Source organism: Prionailurus bengalensis, chromosome E2 (genome assembly GCF_016509475.1).
Source record: "Prionailurus bengalensis isolate Pbe53 chromosome E2, Fcat_Pben_1.1_paternal_pri, whole genome shotgun sequence".
NCBI classification, from domain to species: Eukaryota; Metazoa; Chordata; class Mammalia; order Carnivora; family Felidae; genus Prionailurus; species Prionailurus bengalensis.
In genome coordinates this window covers 60,960,936-60,977,139 of record NC_057352.1, presented here as the reverse complement: position 1 = coordinate 60,977,139, position 16,204 = coordinate 60,960,936, and the positions used below count along the sequence as shown (strand labels likewise).

The 16,204-nt window shown below is 65.5% G+C and overlaps 1 protein-coding gene across 1 annotated transcript in view; it reads right to left on the bottom strand.

Annotated features, from left to right (window-relative positions):
- The window catches only part of ZFPM1 (zinc finger protein, FOG family member 1), a 65,822-nt gene that overhangs the window by 7,353 nt on the left and 42,265 nt on the right, over positions 1-16,204 (bottom strand). The window contains 2 exon segments of the mRNA XM_043599854.1: positions 210-312; positions 7,178-7,311. Coding sequence (XP_043455789.1) covers positions 210-312; positions 7,178-7,311 — 237 coding nt within the window.

The following is a 16,204-nucleotide window of genomic DNA, read 5'->3' as shown; positions in this document are numbered from 1 at the left end:
CCGGGCTCAGGAAGAACGGCCGGTCCCCGAGACCCCAGGGCTGACCTCTTGCATCAGGGCACTGGAGGCGTAGGTGGCAGCGGTGGTCTGCCCCAAGGCCCGGCCCCGAGCGGCCCAAGGAGGCCGCTTTCCCTTTAAGGGCCAGCCCAGGGCCAGCCAAGTGCCCCCGCCCCAACCGGAAGGCCGCGGGGAAGAGCCAGGATACCAACCCTTCCTGTAGATCTCTGCGTTGGCTTCGGCCTCGGTCGGGGCCTGCGGCAGCATCCTCAACCAGCAGGGTTCATCCTCCAGCAGCAGGGTCAGGGCAGGGCCCTGGGGGGGGTGGGGGTGGGGGTGGGGAGGAGGCTCATCAGGGACAGCACAGGAAGGGCCTGGGTGGGGGTCCCGTGTGGCCCAGGGGGAAAAGCCTGAGACCAGCGGGGCGGCCAGGCCACAGCCTGCTGCTCCGTGGTCAGCACTGTGTTGCCAACAGACGCAGCAGGGAGCCGGCACTTTCCGTGCAGGGGCACTGGGTTCTCGGGAACCGAGGCCCAGAGAGGTCAGGCCACTTGCTCAAGGTCACACAGCCAGGGAGCTGCAGAATAGGAACTCACACCCAGATCTGTGTTCTCTCCCTGCCTCCCTACAGAGGCAGGCCGCTGAGGGCCAGGGGCAGTCCATGGGATGTGTGGGCCAGAACGGGCCCCCACGTGGCCTGTCAGCCCGGAAGCAGGCAGTTCCCTTCTCCCACCTCGAGAAGAGGGGCAAGGGGCAAGGAAAATGGGGCACGGCTCCTGCAAGTGCCACCTCGCCCGGCCATGCCCTCTCCCTGGCTCGGTCTGCGGGCCGGGCCGCTGCAGCACCTGGAAGGAAGGAGGGCTGTGGGCTCAGCCCGGGGGGCCGCCTCTGTGGGGCCGCCCCGCACCGTCCCGGCCCTGGAGCAGGTACACGGCCCGGGGCAGGGTGGGGGAAGGGGGCGGCCCCTGGTGCCAGGATGCAGAGGCCCGGCACGGATGGTGGGGGGCCGGTTCTGCCCTGCGAGGTTGGGGTGGCTGCTGCCACACCCAGGGCTTCAGCCCCAGGGCCGCACCCTGCCTCTGGGCTGCTCTGACCGGGGCCCCCCCACTCAACCAGCAGCACGGCGTGACGTTTGGGTATTTCTGTTGTATGCGAATAAGTGCCTTGCATTCAAAAATGGGTGCATCGGGACCTTTAACTGAAGAACCTGTATCACGTGCTGTCACCTGGAAATGTTGCCACCTAGACTAGGGTGGCCGTGGGCACCCCAGGCGGACACAGCAGGCAGCTGAGATGCTGCCTCTGTGTCGCGCTAGCAATGGCCTCGGAGGTATCTGGCAGACCGTGGGCCCCTCCCTGCCCGGGGACGACACGGGCTCCAGAGCCGAGTGTCGGGGTCCAGTCCGGGCCTCCCCCGCTGTGACCGTGGGCCTGGTAACACCCTGGAACCCGAGGAGGTCCCTCTGACCGCTCTGTCCTCTCATCCCCACCCTGTGGCAGGCTCAGGGACCCGGCGACATCAGGCCTATGAGCCAAGCACACCTGGGCACACCTCCCGAGGCCAGGCACCTTGGCCGGTGGAGTAGCTCGGTGGCTTGGCCACGGAAAGGGCCGGTGGAGACTAGTAGCCGGACCTGGCCTGCACCTTGCCCGCCCCCTCTGCCAACGGGTGATGTCCCTTCTGCTCGGAGCTGTGACTCAAACCACGTGCGTGCTCCAGACCCGGCCCGGTCCTGCCACCTGCTCTCGGGGTTGGGGGGCGGGTGGCCGAGTCTACCCTCCGAAGATCAGCCCCTCCAGGCCCTGGGAGGTGTCGACATGCATGAAACTGTCCCTTCCGGCAGTGCCCGCCTGGTACGAAAGCCAGGGGCCCCTGCCCCCACTGCTTTTGTCTTCCCTTTGGCCAGCAGGACACAGGAGGCAGGGGCCTTGCGTTTAGGCCCAGAGGGCAGGGGTCCACCGGGGGCCCCAGGCCAGCAATTGCCACCTGTCAACTTAGAGCATCTCACCCGGGGAGCCTGCTTCGGGCAGGCTGGGAGCACCCTGCTTTTAGCAGACACTCAGGGTCCCCCGGCTGCAGGACAGGACGCCGGCCAGGGGTGCCCGCTGGCTCCGAGGCTTCTGCCAGAGGTGGCGGGGGGGGGGGGGGGGCGGGGAGGGGAGGGGAAGGGCACTAGCGGCCAGGTGGGGCTGCCCCTGCGGCAGGTGACCGGCAGCGTCCCAGCTACCCTGACCTGGACAGCGGCTTGCAGCAAGGCGGGGCCGGGCCTCCTGAGTCTCTAATGAATATTAATGAGCCGAGGATGGTGAAAAAAATTAATCTGCCTGATCCTCCGATTGGCGCTGTGGTAACGATATGAAATCTAATTATTCGTCCCAATATTTCTAACCCTCAAACTGAGACTGACAGCCTCCCGGTAGGTTTAATGCTTATCGCTCGCAGGAGCAGCGTGCTCCCGGCATGATAAAAACACGCACGGCTTTGCTGACGCTGCAGAACCCTCGCTCTCCGTGTACTTCCCGGAACAGAGGCGGCCGTGCCCCGGTCCCACTGGGGCCGAGCGCCTGCGTGCTGCCGGCCGCCCCACACGACGGCACCACTGCCCTGCACCGACTCCCAAGACGGTCCAGGGCTGCCCGACCTGGCCCTGTGCTCCTCCGCACTTACATGGGGACGGCTGGGGACAAGACCTTCCCTGGCCTCCTGGGGCTGCAGGGCCGGCCCCCACCCTGCCCCGCCGGCGCCCCGTGGAGGGGCGGATACAGCACCCGGCTGCCCAGTTACTGGTTTTCCTCCTCCCGCTCCGAGCAGCCTTGGAACAGAAGCCCCTTTCTCTGGTGCCTGAAGGCACTGGTCTGAGGAGGGCCCTCTTCCTGACCGACCCTGCCCTGCCCTGCCCATGGGCAGTGAAATGGGGTGTAAGCCCGGCCGGCCGGCCTGGCCCTTCTGCCAAAACCATCGGCCTGTGTTCCCGGCTGCCTTCCCTGCACAGACGCCCCCGGGCTCGGCGCCCTGTGTCCAGCTCACCCTGGACAGGCCGTGTCCGGGTTCAGGAAGACGCCCCTCCACCCACCCTGCCTGCAGCCCCCTTGGGGTCCTGCCTGTCCCTCCCTCCTGGCTTCAGGACGGCCCCACCCAGCCCTGAGATAACGGGCAGCCTCTTGAAGTTCTCTGGGCGCATCTGGGACCACTCCTTGTCTCCCCCAACAAAGAGGTCAGCGTCTGGATTCTGTGCCTGCCGATAACCATCAGAAACTCTATCTCTGCCGCATCCGCTGAGGCTGTTCCCAAACCTCGCCGCGCATCTCAGGCAGCACCGTCAGGGGGAGGTGGGGGCCGTGCTCTGGCATGGGGAGGGGGCGGCCCCGCCCAGCGAGCCAGACCGCTCTGCACAAGGTCAGCGGGTTTGCCAGTCCCCCCGTCACTGTAGGGCAGGTCAGTGGGAGGTCAGGGCTGGGGCGGGCCTGGGCTGGGCTCTGACTCAGGCCCCCACCCACCTCCTTCCTTGAGCTCATCCTGACGAGTCCTGTCTCCATCCTGCTCACCCTCCCAGAGGCAACCGCCTTTCTGTCTTTGCCTCCCCCACACCCTGCGAAGAGCCCATTTCACAGATGAGGACTGAGGCGCACAGAGCTGAATGATGCCCAAGGCCATGGGAGGTGGCTGTGTGCACACAGGACTGACCCAGGGTCTGCATGATCTCTGCTTCCATCCATCCATCCACCCATCCATTCTGAACATTTTTCTGGTATCTGACTGCAAATTTTAGCACTGGCTGGGTTTCGAAGCCCTGGGATGTGGCAGCCACAGCTGGCTCAGGGAGGGACCTGCCCGAGGTCACACAGCAAACTAGTGCAGCAACCACTCTTGACCCGACCCCTGCCGAGATCTGTGCACTCACTCTGTGTACTTCCTGGGGTCCCATCCCCAAAGTCTTGTGAGTGTGGAGACTGCCAGGGGAGCCACCCTGGTCCCCCCTCCCACCTGCCAGTAGTCCTGGGCCTAAGAAAACCAGCGGGGAAGGGTCGTCACACCCCACTGGTGCCCCTCTCCCTCCTTCCTCTCCAAACAGCGGAGACAAACGGCCCGGCGGCTGATAGGACGATATGGGGTAGGAGGTGCGTGGGGGAGAGAACTGGGGCCCATCAGCTGAGCTCGATAAGGGGCCCGCTGAAATGTTAGCAAAAATATTTAGACAATAACTGGAGTATCGGAAAGGCGCGCGTATCTTTAAGAAATCAATCATCACGGACGGTGTGTCTGGACACTCGGCGCCAAGGCGCAGATAGCGCCTACTGGGGAGATAAGGGTTAATCAAGGATTTAATTCTGCAGGAGATAAAGCCCCAGCGAAAAGCAGACGAGGCTCCTTCCTCCCGCAGCTCCTCAGCAAGAGCCTCAAAGGCCCCTGGCTTCCCTGGCGTTGGTCCCTCGCTCCCCTCGGACATTATCTCTCCGCCTGGAGAGAGTCTCCAGCCTCGTGCCAAGTCTCCCCAGGCCGACCTGCGCCCTGGGCCCAAGGAGGACAAAACCCTCCGAGAGGAGGCTGCGGGAGGGAGGGGAGGGCCAGGCGGGGACGTGGCTGGGACCTGTCCCTACAGAGCCTGCAGGGGTCTGGGGTTGGGCAGACGTGGGGTGCGGTGCTCCCTCTGCTATCGGATCCCGGTCATTTTAGCGTCATTCAACCTATCGGAGCCTCAGTTTCCTCATCTGTAAAATGGGGGGCTGCCTCGTATGCTGTAGGGGAGGAAGACCAGGGCCTGTGCGTGAGGATGGGCACACCTCAATGTGTGTGTGTGGGGGGGGGCGGGTCTGGAGCATACACGTCCATCCTGGAAGGGACTGACTGTCCCCAGAGGAGGGACCAGAGGACAGAGGTGCAGACCACCCTCAGCCACACCCCTTTATTTTGTCATAGCTTATGAGAACTCAGAGCCCAGGATGGGGGGGCTCCCAGCCCACCTACTCCTCCTTCCAACCATTAACTGCCCCTCCGTAGCCTGTGCTCTGAAAAGTCAACTTCTGCTTGTATGCCTCCAGTGATCGGGAGCTCACTGCCTCAAGAGACTGCTCTGAACACCGTAGCTTCTGTCCACTTAGTGGAACCCAAGCCAGGCGCCTTTTACGGAGCCAACATCGACCTCGGAGCTTCCGCTGCATTCTCCCTGCCTGAGCCCTGGGACAAGAGGGTCATCCGTCCCGAGGGGCGGCTGGCCACACTGCCCGCCAAGCAAGCCATGCCCTGTGCTGGGCGCCACGTGCACATCGTCCCGTGGAATCTGCACGGCTGCCCCGGGAGCTTCACGGACAAGCTGTGGCTCTGCCCGCCCACCCTCTCCTCTGCGGGGGGTCGGAGGGTCTGCAGGCTCAGGCCTCCGGGACCCTTCAGGGCCTCCCTGTGTCCCCACCGAGGTCCCAAAGGCTGAGGAAACAGAAGCTCAAAGCGGACAGGAGCCTGCCCGGGAGCGAAACAGCTATGAGGAAGGAGACCTTGGGATGTGGACCCTACGCCACGGGGATGGTCTGGCCACGCAGCCGGGAGCCCTTGGTCCTGGGCCAACATCTGCTTCTCTGAGCACGGCCGCTGGGCTGTGCCGGGCTGTGTGGGTGGCCCAGGGGGCCTCAGCTTGGGGGAGCTGCTCCAACCTCCTGAGGCCAGGCCCCAGCTCAAGAGCCTGACTTGGGGGTGGGGTGGGGGCTGTGGACGGTGGTCTGAGGGTCTGCAGCTGGAAACTCTGCCTGCGGCCCCCCCGCCTGCCCGGTGGACACGCTGCAGGCCGAGTTCCCGGGGCCCGGGTTTCTGTGGCTGAGAAACAGGGGCTCTGACTCCCAGGCTGGAGCCGGACAGGGTAGTCAGGGCGGCGTTTGACCTCGCGGTATGGGGGTCCCCTCCCAGCCGTGCCGCGCTGCCTGCGGACAACACGGAGGCCAGCCAGAGGCCCACACTCGGGGCCTGGGGACCAGGAGGCCCAGCACTGCGGGGCACCTGCAGCCAGGGTGCGCCTGGATCAGATCACACCCGAATGCAGCTTCGGGAACCAAAAAGGGCAATGGTCGCACGTTGGGTTCCTTGAGACTGGGCTCGAGGGAACCGACCCAGGGCGCCTCCAGGCCTTTTAGACGAGTGGCAATAGGGCTCGGAGGTGTTGCTTGAGCAGTGGCACGGCCAGGCCCCTCCTGGTTCCCGTCACACCCATGCTGCCCATTCTGCTGCCCCCAACGTACTTAATCGGCCCGCACACCCGTGCCCTTTCCTAACCAAAACGTATATATCTATTTTTAAGTAGGCTCCATACCTAATTCAGGCCCGGACTCACGACCCTGAGATTAAGACCTGAGCTGAGAACGGGGCGCCTGGGTGGTTCAGTCTGTTAAGCATCTGGCTCTCGATTGTGGCTCAGAGCACCATATCACGGTTTGTGAGTTCGAGCCCCGCGTCGGGCTCTGCGCTGTGAGCGTGGGGCCTGCTTGGGATTCTCTCTCTCTCTCCCTCTCTCTGCCCCTCCCCTGCTCACTCTCTCTGTCTCCCAAAATAAATAAATACACTTAAAAAAAAAAAAAGACCTGAGCTGAGATCCAGAGTCGGATGGACACTTAACTGACCACGCCACCCGCTCCCCTGAAATGTATTTAAAGGGAGCCTTTGTGTCCCTGCAGGAAGACACGAGCGACAAGACCCAGGGGGGGCCACCTGGTTACAGACGGACGTCAGAGAGCGCGGGGAGGCAAGGACACCGGGGCACCAGAGGCACCCTCGGCTGTCGTGGGGAGGACCCAGGGGAAAACGTGCATCTCGGCCTCTGCCGCAGGGGTCCCCCGGCTGCGACAGACGCGTCTCACGTGCCCCGCCCACAAAGGCCAGGCCCGGATCCCCACTCGGTTCCTTGTTGCCTCCCCAAGTTCAAACACCAGCTTCTCCCTCCATTTTGCCAACCTCTACTCATCCATCAAGGGCCCACGTGAAGAACCCCTCCTCCAGGAAGCCCCCCCTGTGCTCCTTCCCGCCTTCCTGGTCCCAGTGTCTCAGGTCCCCATCTCCGACGCACGGCACACAGAGTGGCAGGTGTTCCCGGGCTGGAGTGTAGCCTGGACTCAGCTCCCGGGGCAGAAGGGCTCTGTGCCCCGGGCTGGGCTCTGCCCTGCGGCTGGTGGCTGGGCTGCTGGGGCCGGGGCTCCTTACCGGTTGCACCTGCCCAGGGGACGAGGCTTTGCTCTGGATGTTCCCGCGGAAGGGGCCCCAGGACAGCCCCTCGGCCAGGCTGCGTCGAGCCCGCACGCACCTCTGCCCGTCCTGTAGCACCGGCTCCAGCTCGTCTGTGGGGGAGAAACACGGGGCTGTGAGGCGGGCCCAGTGGAGGGGACCACCCGGCCCCGCCACCCAGCCAGGTGCAGTCCCATTCTGCAGCCCCCGAGTCCCCACGAGGACCGGCCACGGTGGCGGAGATGGGGGGGGGGGAGGCGGCCCTGGGGCCCGGGGCCTGAGCTCCCCGGGGGGCCGGCCAGCCTCTGCAGCAGGCCCTTGCCTGGGAGACAGCTAGGGGCAGGACGGGTTTCCTGAGCCGCACCGGAGCAGGGGACCAGGGCTGCTCTGTTAGGACACGTGTCTCACGCAGCCCAGGGCACTGCCGGCCAGCTTTCCCCGGGCCGGGGACGCGATCCCTGCTGCTTCCGCCGGAGACGGTGCAGAGCAGAGGACGTGACGTCCACGAGGCTTGTCCCCTGTCCCTCCGTACGGTCCTCCCAGCCCCGCCCCCATTGGATTGAGCCCCCCCAGATCCACAGAGCAAGCCTGAGCGGGCAGCTGTGGAAATGAGGGGCCTCGAATTCCACATCTCTGAGACGGGGACCCCAATACTTCCTTCTTCCTGGGGCTGCGCGAGGCTTGGCCGCGTGAGTCTAGCGACACCCTTAGCACAGGGTCCACAGAGGGGAAACCAAGTCAAAGCACCGAGCTCTCCCCCCAAAGGCTCAGCAAAGCCAGAATCTGCACTTGAGTGGCCCTGATGTTGTCTCCGCTCACTCCTTGCAGATCAGCAGGGACAGGGACGGGTGGGGACCCTCAAATGCTGATGCCCCTGTGCCCCAACTTCAAACACCGGTTTCTTCCTCTGCCAACTTCTCATTCATCAAGGGGCCACCTGCTTTCTGGAAAGGTCTAGGTGCTGAGTCTTGCTACCTCTCTGCATGGTCTCCCTGAGCTGAGGGTGTGGACGCTCAGGGGCTGATGCCGCCCATGCCACAGGGCTGGGGGTGCAAATGCTCCGGGCTCCCGCAGCTCCCGTGGCCCAGACGGTGGCTCCCGCGGCACTTGGTGCACGGCCCCCCGCCAGATTCTGTTACATTTATACAGACAGATGGGCCTCTGTTGTGAGCCCCTGAGACTGTCATTCCCACTCGGGCAGGACTGCGATTTGGCCCGGCCTCGCTGCACGGGCCACATGACTTTCCGTAGTGGCGAATGTCGGCCCCCAGAAGATACATCCACCAGGAACCTGTGCACGTGCCCTTATTTGGAAAAAGGGTCTGTGCAGATGTGATCAAGTCAGGAACTCAAGATGAGACCATCCTGGATTATCTGATGGGACCCTAAATCCTATGACAAATGTCCTTATAAATGACACAGAAGAGACAGGGAAGATGGCCCCACGAGGACAGGCACAGACCAGAGTGATGGGTCGGGAGGAAGCTGCACCTGGGGCCCCGGGAACTGTGAGGGGCAGAAGGACCCTCCCCTGGAGCCTCCGGAGGGAGCGTGGCCCAGGCACACCTTGGCTGGGGGCTTCTGGCCCCAGCGCCGGGAGAGAGCAGATGTCTGAAGTTTTAAGGCCCCAAGGTTGTACACAATTGTCAGGGCCGCCCTGGGAGACCCACGCCTGGCACGTTTCCTGCCCGCCCAGGGCCTCGGTGTCCTCCCAGGACAAGGGGCCGGGGGTGGGCGTGCCCTCGGAGTGCCGTCCCTTCCCAGATCCCACACACTCTGCCCAGGAAGGCCGGGCTGCCTTGTGCCTCGGATGCCGTCCGGGCTGCCTGGGCCCACAGAGGCTTCACGTGGCCTGGCCTGGTCCCCAAGCGAGCGCTGCGGCCGCGGCCCCACTTCCTGGAGCCCCGATCAGGCAGGCTGTGGCCTTAATGGGCCCGATTATCAGATAACTGCCAGCCTAATGGCAGAGATAACGTGTAAATACGCCAGGAGGCCCGGCTAAAACGTTCTAACTGGGTCCTTGTCTTCCCCGGGGCAGATACGATGGCAGGGGACCAGGATGAGGCCGAGGAGGCCGGCACCCCTTTACCAGCCCCCCCCAGAGAGGGGGGCAGAGGCTGGCACCGTCACTTTGCAGCTCACCCGTGAGGGGCCATGTCCCTTACAGACCCGCCCGGGACACCTGGGTCCCAGCCCAGGGCTCTGCCCGCAGCCCACCCCCTCCCTGGCCCCACGGGGCCTGTCCTCAGGGGCAGGGGTGTGTCTGGCCAGCACGAAGTCACCCACCCCTGCTCAAATGCGCCTACGAAGTCGGTTCTCTCCTAACATCCCCCACACGGACAAGGATGCCGGGGCCCCAAGAGGCCACATGGCTGGCAGGAGGATGCCCCCTGGATCCTGGGCATACTGGATCTCCGGTACCCCCTGCCGGCCAGCCCTCAGGGGACGGCATGTGTGAGGGAGGGATGGGGAGTACAAGGCCACCTGAAGGTGAGCTCGCCGGGTGCTCACTTTTCCATCCGCTCTTCTGTCAAGCCGTCCGATGGGTCAGAGCCCACGCGGCATGAGCCTGTGCCCCGCACCCCCGCTCCCCTACTCGTGGGAGCGGGTCAAGGGGGAACCGTCCAGAATCCCGACGCGGCCTGCCCGTATCCAGACAGCCAGAAACTGCTGGTCGGCCTGCGCGTGGGCTCTGAACAGGGATGCCCCCACGCCTCTCTGGACCTCCCTTCTGCCGGGACCACAGACAAGACAGGGATGGTGACCGTGACTCCTGTCTTCACCCACTTCCCCTGTCAGTGTCTAGGACATCTGAAACATCCTGGCCTTGTGGGGCACCGAGCTGCCCCCTCCCCCCGACGACGCCTTCCACCCGAGGCTGACGGCCCCCCTTCCCGTGGGAGGAAGAACTCAGGGTCCAGCGCGTGGGTGGCCCGCCTGGGGGTCCCCGAGGGCACAGGAGGCGTGGGGGCGGCCTGGCTTCCCCGGGCTGTCCCTGGCTGGTCACACCTGCACAGTCCTGAGGTTTCTCTCTCGGGGCCCCGAGCCCTGGCGGCGATGGAGGAAAGGAGCAGAGCCAGGGTGCCTCCGCACCCCGCCCACCGGGCACCCACAGGCAAACAGCCACGCTCCCTAATCGGAGCCTCAGGGCCGGCAGGCCGAGCCTCCCAGATAACAGCGTGGCTGGCGTTTCCCACGGCAGCCGGTCCATCTTTGGGTATCGTGCACCGCCAGAGGGTGGGCTGGCTCCCGATAAAGGCTGCCATTCTGCATGCCTGAGGGCAGAACCCACCACTCAGGGCTTGCTGGGGGCTGGTCAAGGCCTGGGAGAGGTGAGGCGGCCAGGGAATGGGGAAACCTGGGCTGGGGATAGGGCAACGGTCACCATAAAAACCCACCTCCCTGGTTCGGGGAGGCTGGTTCTGAGGGGCCGAGCATTTGCGGGGTGATGACGAAGTGCACAACCTGTGCAACTGTACACGGTGGCCCTGGTGATGTTCAACATCCATGTGCTCAGATAACTTATTTCCAGCAAACGGTTCCTGTCCAACCCCTTGCGTAGCTGAGAGAGGGCCAAGCGGTATCAGAGCCCAGTTAGCATCCGCCAGAGACCCTCTCTGAGCAGAAGTAAACCTGCATCAGAAAACGGAGGGGGGAAGGGTACCTATTCCTGGCCCAGAGTGAATAAAAGTATAAATGAGTGAGGGCAAGGGGCCTCAGGGGTGGGAGGCACTGAGCCGGGGGGAGGAGCTGGCAGGAAGACGGACAGGCAGGAAAACACGGTTATTTTTAAACAGCCTCTACGCCAGCCGGAGGACCCGTGGCAGCCACGGAGGCGGCTCCCAACCACACCCACAGGGACCTGGGGCCATGAGCACCCAAGCCGCACCGCAGGCTCTCGCTGCAGGGGGCACAGAACCCGGGTCTCCGGAATCCTGGCTCAGCGCTCAGTCACGCCCGGGGCAGGCACAGCCTCTGCCCTCTGGGTCTCTCGGGAGACGCGAGCGGTGACAGCCGTGAGGGTGGGCCAGCTGGAGCGGGCTTCCAGGTGGAGGTGTCCTCCTTCCCGGCAGCCTCCCGAGATCCCTGTTTCTTCCGGGCTCCGGAGCAGCGGGGGTGAGCGGGACAGAGACACCAGCTCCAGCTAGGTCCTGGCCATGACCTTCTGGCTCTCCGTGCCTTGGCTTCCATCCCCTCGGCTAGACACAAGGGTGATCCCAACACGGTTCCCGGCCCCCACTCAGCGGGCCTTAGCCAAGGGCTTGGGACAGTTGGCAGGCAGTCCTTCCCGCCACACTGGAGTTCCTCCCCCGTGTACAGAGGGGTAATCGAGGCGCAGAGGGGTTAAGCTACTGGCTCAAGGCACGGGACAGGGACGGGGGATGTGACCCGGAGCCCCAGCCGTGCTCACGGCCAGGGCCTTGACACCCTGCTCTGGCGGGATGCAGGCGGCGGGAGCTCGTGGCGGGCCAGCCCCTCCCTGTCCTGTCCTGTGGTCGACTCTTCCCGCCGTGTCCTCAGTTTCCCCTTCTGTCACGGTCTCCCCCCGTGGGGGTCAGGCTGTCACTACAGACACAGCATCAGGACAAAGACTAATTCATCCTGGCAAACAACCCACACACGTTATTTCCAGAACAAACACGCCGCACGGGGATTCAATCTCGCCCCCCAAGCGTCTGTGAGGAACCAGAGGAGAGGATCCAGCCTCTGCACACTTATATGATTTAAGCGTCTGCTTGGGTCTCAAAGCCCTCTGACGGCATCCCCAGGGGACAAAGGAGGCCGGCTCGGGATCCGCTTCTGGGGGCCTGGCGGAGGGGGTGGCCGGGTGACAGAACTGAGGTCTGGGCCCCAGCCCTGCCTCACGCCCCAGAGCCCTCGTGGTCAGCCTCAACGGCGTGCGCGGTGCACGAGGAGGCCCCGGTCTCTCCGCCCTGCGGAAGCAGCCCAGAGGGCGCAGCGTCCCACGGGGGCACAGCCACCCTGCCCGGACCGGACCCGACCTCCTTTCGGACGGGGGAGCCGGGGCTCCCGCCCAGACCGTGCGGCTTCAGGGCCTACCGGGTCTCAGCCCCCCGCCCCCCTCCACTCCAGGGGCTGGCTCGTGGCTCTGACTCGGGGCAGCCCTGCGGTGCGTGGGAGTATCCGAGCTTGGGGGCTGCCCCTGCACCCCGCCGGCTGGCTGTTCCTTCCAGGAGCCAAACCGGGCTCGTGCTGCCGGCTGGTGGCTTCCAGAGCGCAAAGTCCAGCGGCCCCGCGGGCCCCGCCCTGCACGGTGGGCCCGGGGGCCGCAGGAGGGCCCGGGGTCACCGATCTAACCCGCCCGTCGCCGGGCCCCGCCCTGTGGCTCCCACGGGCCAGCTGGCCCCAGCTTCATCGGGAGCGGCCCTATCTCAGGGATCGCGCTGTTTGCCTTTGATAAAAGTCAAAAAAAAGGGAGAGAAAAAGAGGGAGGGGGAGCGGAAGAAAGCTCCAGGGGCCGGCTGGCCCCACCCTGTGGGGTTCTAGAAGTCTCCGCGGGCGTGGGCCCAGAGCGGGGCAGCCTGGGAGGCTGTGTGTACCTCCAACACGTCCCGTACCGACATGGAAACCAGGCCCAGAGAGGGCGGGGGACTCTCTCAAGGTCACACGGCGGGCCGGGGCCGACGGGGGCGAGTGGGGCGGCCGGCCTCTGTCCCCCTGGGCCTGGGCCCGGCTGGCACAGGCTGTCCCCCAGCGAGGACCAGGCAGGCCCCCTGCTCGCACGCTCGCACAGACGTGCTCCCCGGACGCCCAGGGCCTGGAGCATCGGGCTAGCGGCCTGGGCCAAGGTCACTGGCTGTGAAGGCCAGTCCCCTTTCTGCCCCCGGCTGAACCCTCCTGACTGGGAAGGCCCTGAGCTCGGAGGCCGGTGAGGTGCTAGAAACACAGAGAGGCCGGGTGGCTCCCCCTCCTGCCTCACGCGGCCACCGCCGTCTAGGCTGTCCCCACGCGGCCACCGTCGCCCTCCAGGCTCTGTCCCCACACGGCCACCACCGCCTTCCAGGCTCTGCCCCACGTGGCCACCACCATCCAGACTGTCCCCACATGGCCACGGCCACCGCCACCATCCAGGCTGTCCCCATACGGCCACCACCGCCCTCCAGGCTCTGTCCTCACACGGCCACCACCGCCTTCCAGGCTTTGTCCCCACACGGCCACTATCACCGTCCAGGCTCTGCCCCACGCGGCCACCACCATCCAGACTGTCCCCACACGGCCACCCCCACCGTCCAGGCTGTCCCCACACGGCCACCGCCACCATCCAGACTGTCCCCACACGGCCACCACCATCCAGGCTCTGTCCCAAAATGGCCACTGCCACTGTCCGGGCTCTGTCCCCACACGGCCACCGCTGCCGTCCAGGCTCTGTCCCCACACGGCCACTGTCGCCATCCAGGCTCTGTCCCCACGCGGCCACTGCCGCCATCCAGGCCCTGTCCCCACACGGCCACTGCCGCCATCCAGGCCCTGTCCCCACATGGCCATCACCATCCAGGCTCTGTCCCAACATGGCCGCTGCCATCCAGGCTGTCCCCACGTGGCTACTACCATCCAGGCTCTGTCCCCATGCGGCCACCACCCTCCAGGCCCTGTCCCCACACAGCCACCACCACCTTCCAGGCTCTGCCCCACGTGGCCACCGCCATCCAGGCTCTGTCCCCACATGGCCACTACTGTCCAGGCTCTGTCCCCACGTGACCACTGCCACCGTCCAGGCTCTGTCCCCACGCAGCCACTGCCATCTAGGCTGTCCCCATGTGGCCACCGCCCTCCAGGCCCTGTCCCCCCCCGTGGCCACTGCCACCATCCAGGCTCTGCCCCACGTGGCCACTACTGTCCAGGCCCTGTTCCCACATGACCACTGCCACCATCCAGGCTCTGCCCCACGCGGCCACCACCATCCAGACTGTCCCCACACGGCCACCACCACCCTCCAGGCCCTGTCCCGACACGGCCACCACCATCCAGGCTCTGTCCCCACATGGCCACTGCCACCACCCAGGCTCTGTCCCCACGCAGCCACCACCATCCAGGCTCTGTCCCCACATGACCACTGCCGCCCTCCAGGCCCTGTCCCCATGCGGCCACCGCCCTCCAGGCTCTGTCCCCTCTGCAGCTTTAGCAGCTGACCATGGACCTGCCCTTCTAGAACAGAGCTGCCTTGGGCGGAGCAGGAGACTGACCCCTATTAACCCGGCTGAGCCCCGGGGGCTCCAGAGCCTGGTTTGTATCCCACCACGGCCCCCTCCCAGCTGGACGGGTCACTTCCCTCTCAGCCCTCGGCTATTCCTTACGCGAGACGGGGGTGGGGGGAAGAGTCCCCGCCTCACAGGTCAGCACAAGGCGAGGTGCATCCAGCCAGGCCGCCAGAGTCCCACATGATGCCGGCCGGGCTCTGCCCCTCCGGGGGTCGCCTCTCCTGAGACACACGCTACCAGCACCCGCTCTCAGCGCTGACGGAACCTCCAGCAGCACCACGGGGCCCCCAGTCCCTGCCTCCGAGTCCGCGTGCGACAGTGGGACCCAGCGGCAGCCACCGCCAGTGGCTCGCCGGGACACCCTCGGCCCCGGCGCGTTGGGAGATCTGGGGCCTGTTCCCGCCTGTTGGGAGGGCAGAGCCTGGTGACCCGGGAACACCAAGCAGGGGCCGCATGGAGGGCCCCCTCCTGGATGGCCCTGCTCGCGTGCAATCCTCCTGTGCTCCGGCTGGAGGAGGCCGGGTCCCCGTCGGCTTCTGGGAACATCTGTACCTGCTGGGGCCCACCCTGTCGGCCCGTTTTTGCTTCCTGTATACACATGGGGCCACAAGGCCAGAGGAGGGGGACTCGGGACAGGCTGAGCTGGAGGCGAGGAAGGCACGGGGCTGTGTTCCAGTGGGTCGGCGAGGTCAAAGTACATGGTGGGCGGCCAGGGGCTCCACGGGAGGCCTGTCCCGATGCTGCCTCTCCCCAAACCCGGACACCAGCCGGAGGTGCCCATTGTCCCCTGGGACAGTGCTAAGACGCCCCCCAGGCTGCTGTCCTTCACGCCATCCTACCCCACAGGCCCCGGGAAGCGTACGCATGCCTACAGAGACTGGGGCCCCAGGGCCAGGAGTCCCAGAGCCGTGGGACCAGCCAGCCGGCATGTGCCCTGGACCAAGCCATACCTGAATGCCACGTCGGGGAAAAAAGGAGAGAGCCTGATTCCAGCCCTCCCCGTCGCCAGTGGCCATGGCACCTTTGGGCAGACCCCACCCCATCTCGGGCCCCAGGATCCCATCTGTGAATTATGGGGACACGGTGTTGGGGAACAACGGTGGGGTCCGTCTCCTCTTGCCAGTTGACAAAAGCAAGACTTGGAAAAGCTGAGGGACTGTCTGAGGTCACAGAGCCCAGGTCCCTCGGACCTCAACCTAGGCCGCATGGCCTCACTCACAGCGGATCTGGAACGTCAGGTGGCCAGGACACCCCTGATGCGGGATGCCGGGATGCCCCGGCGGATCTGGAAGCACAGCCGTGGCCCCATTTCACAGGTGGGAGCAGCGAGGCTGAGCGGGGCAGAAGACGATCCCTGTGTCCAGGCAGTGGCCCCACGGCATTTAGTTCGGCCACGGTGGAAGGAATCATGTGACGTGTGCTGCTGTCTGCCAGGTACGACAGGGCGAGGGGGCCACGGACACACACGCGATCACCGCCTCCAAAGCAAAGTCGCTTGAGGCCTCAACGATCAGTGGCTCCTGGGGATCCGGGGTGAGGGTTTCCACCCTGCCTCCGGCCCCGGCGACCCCACAGGGCGTCCCCGGAAGGTGCAGACCGTTGTGGGAGGGCCAGGGTCTGGGGAGAGGCAGCCAGGGGGCCCAGGGCCTGTGAACTGAGGACGTGTCTGTCATCCTTCAGATTTCACCTACGCGCTGGGATTTCTGGCCTCACGGGGGCACCATGGCACAGCCGGACAGCCGGGCTCTGGCTCCCGCAGGGCTATGACCCCTGAGAGGGTGACCGC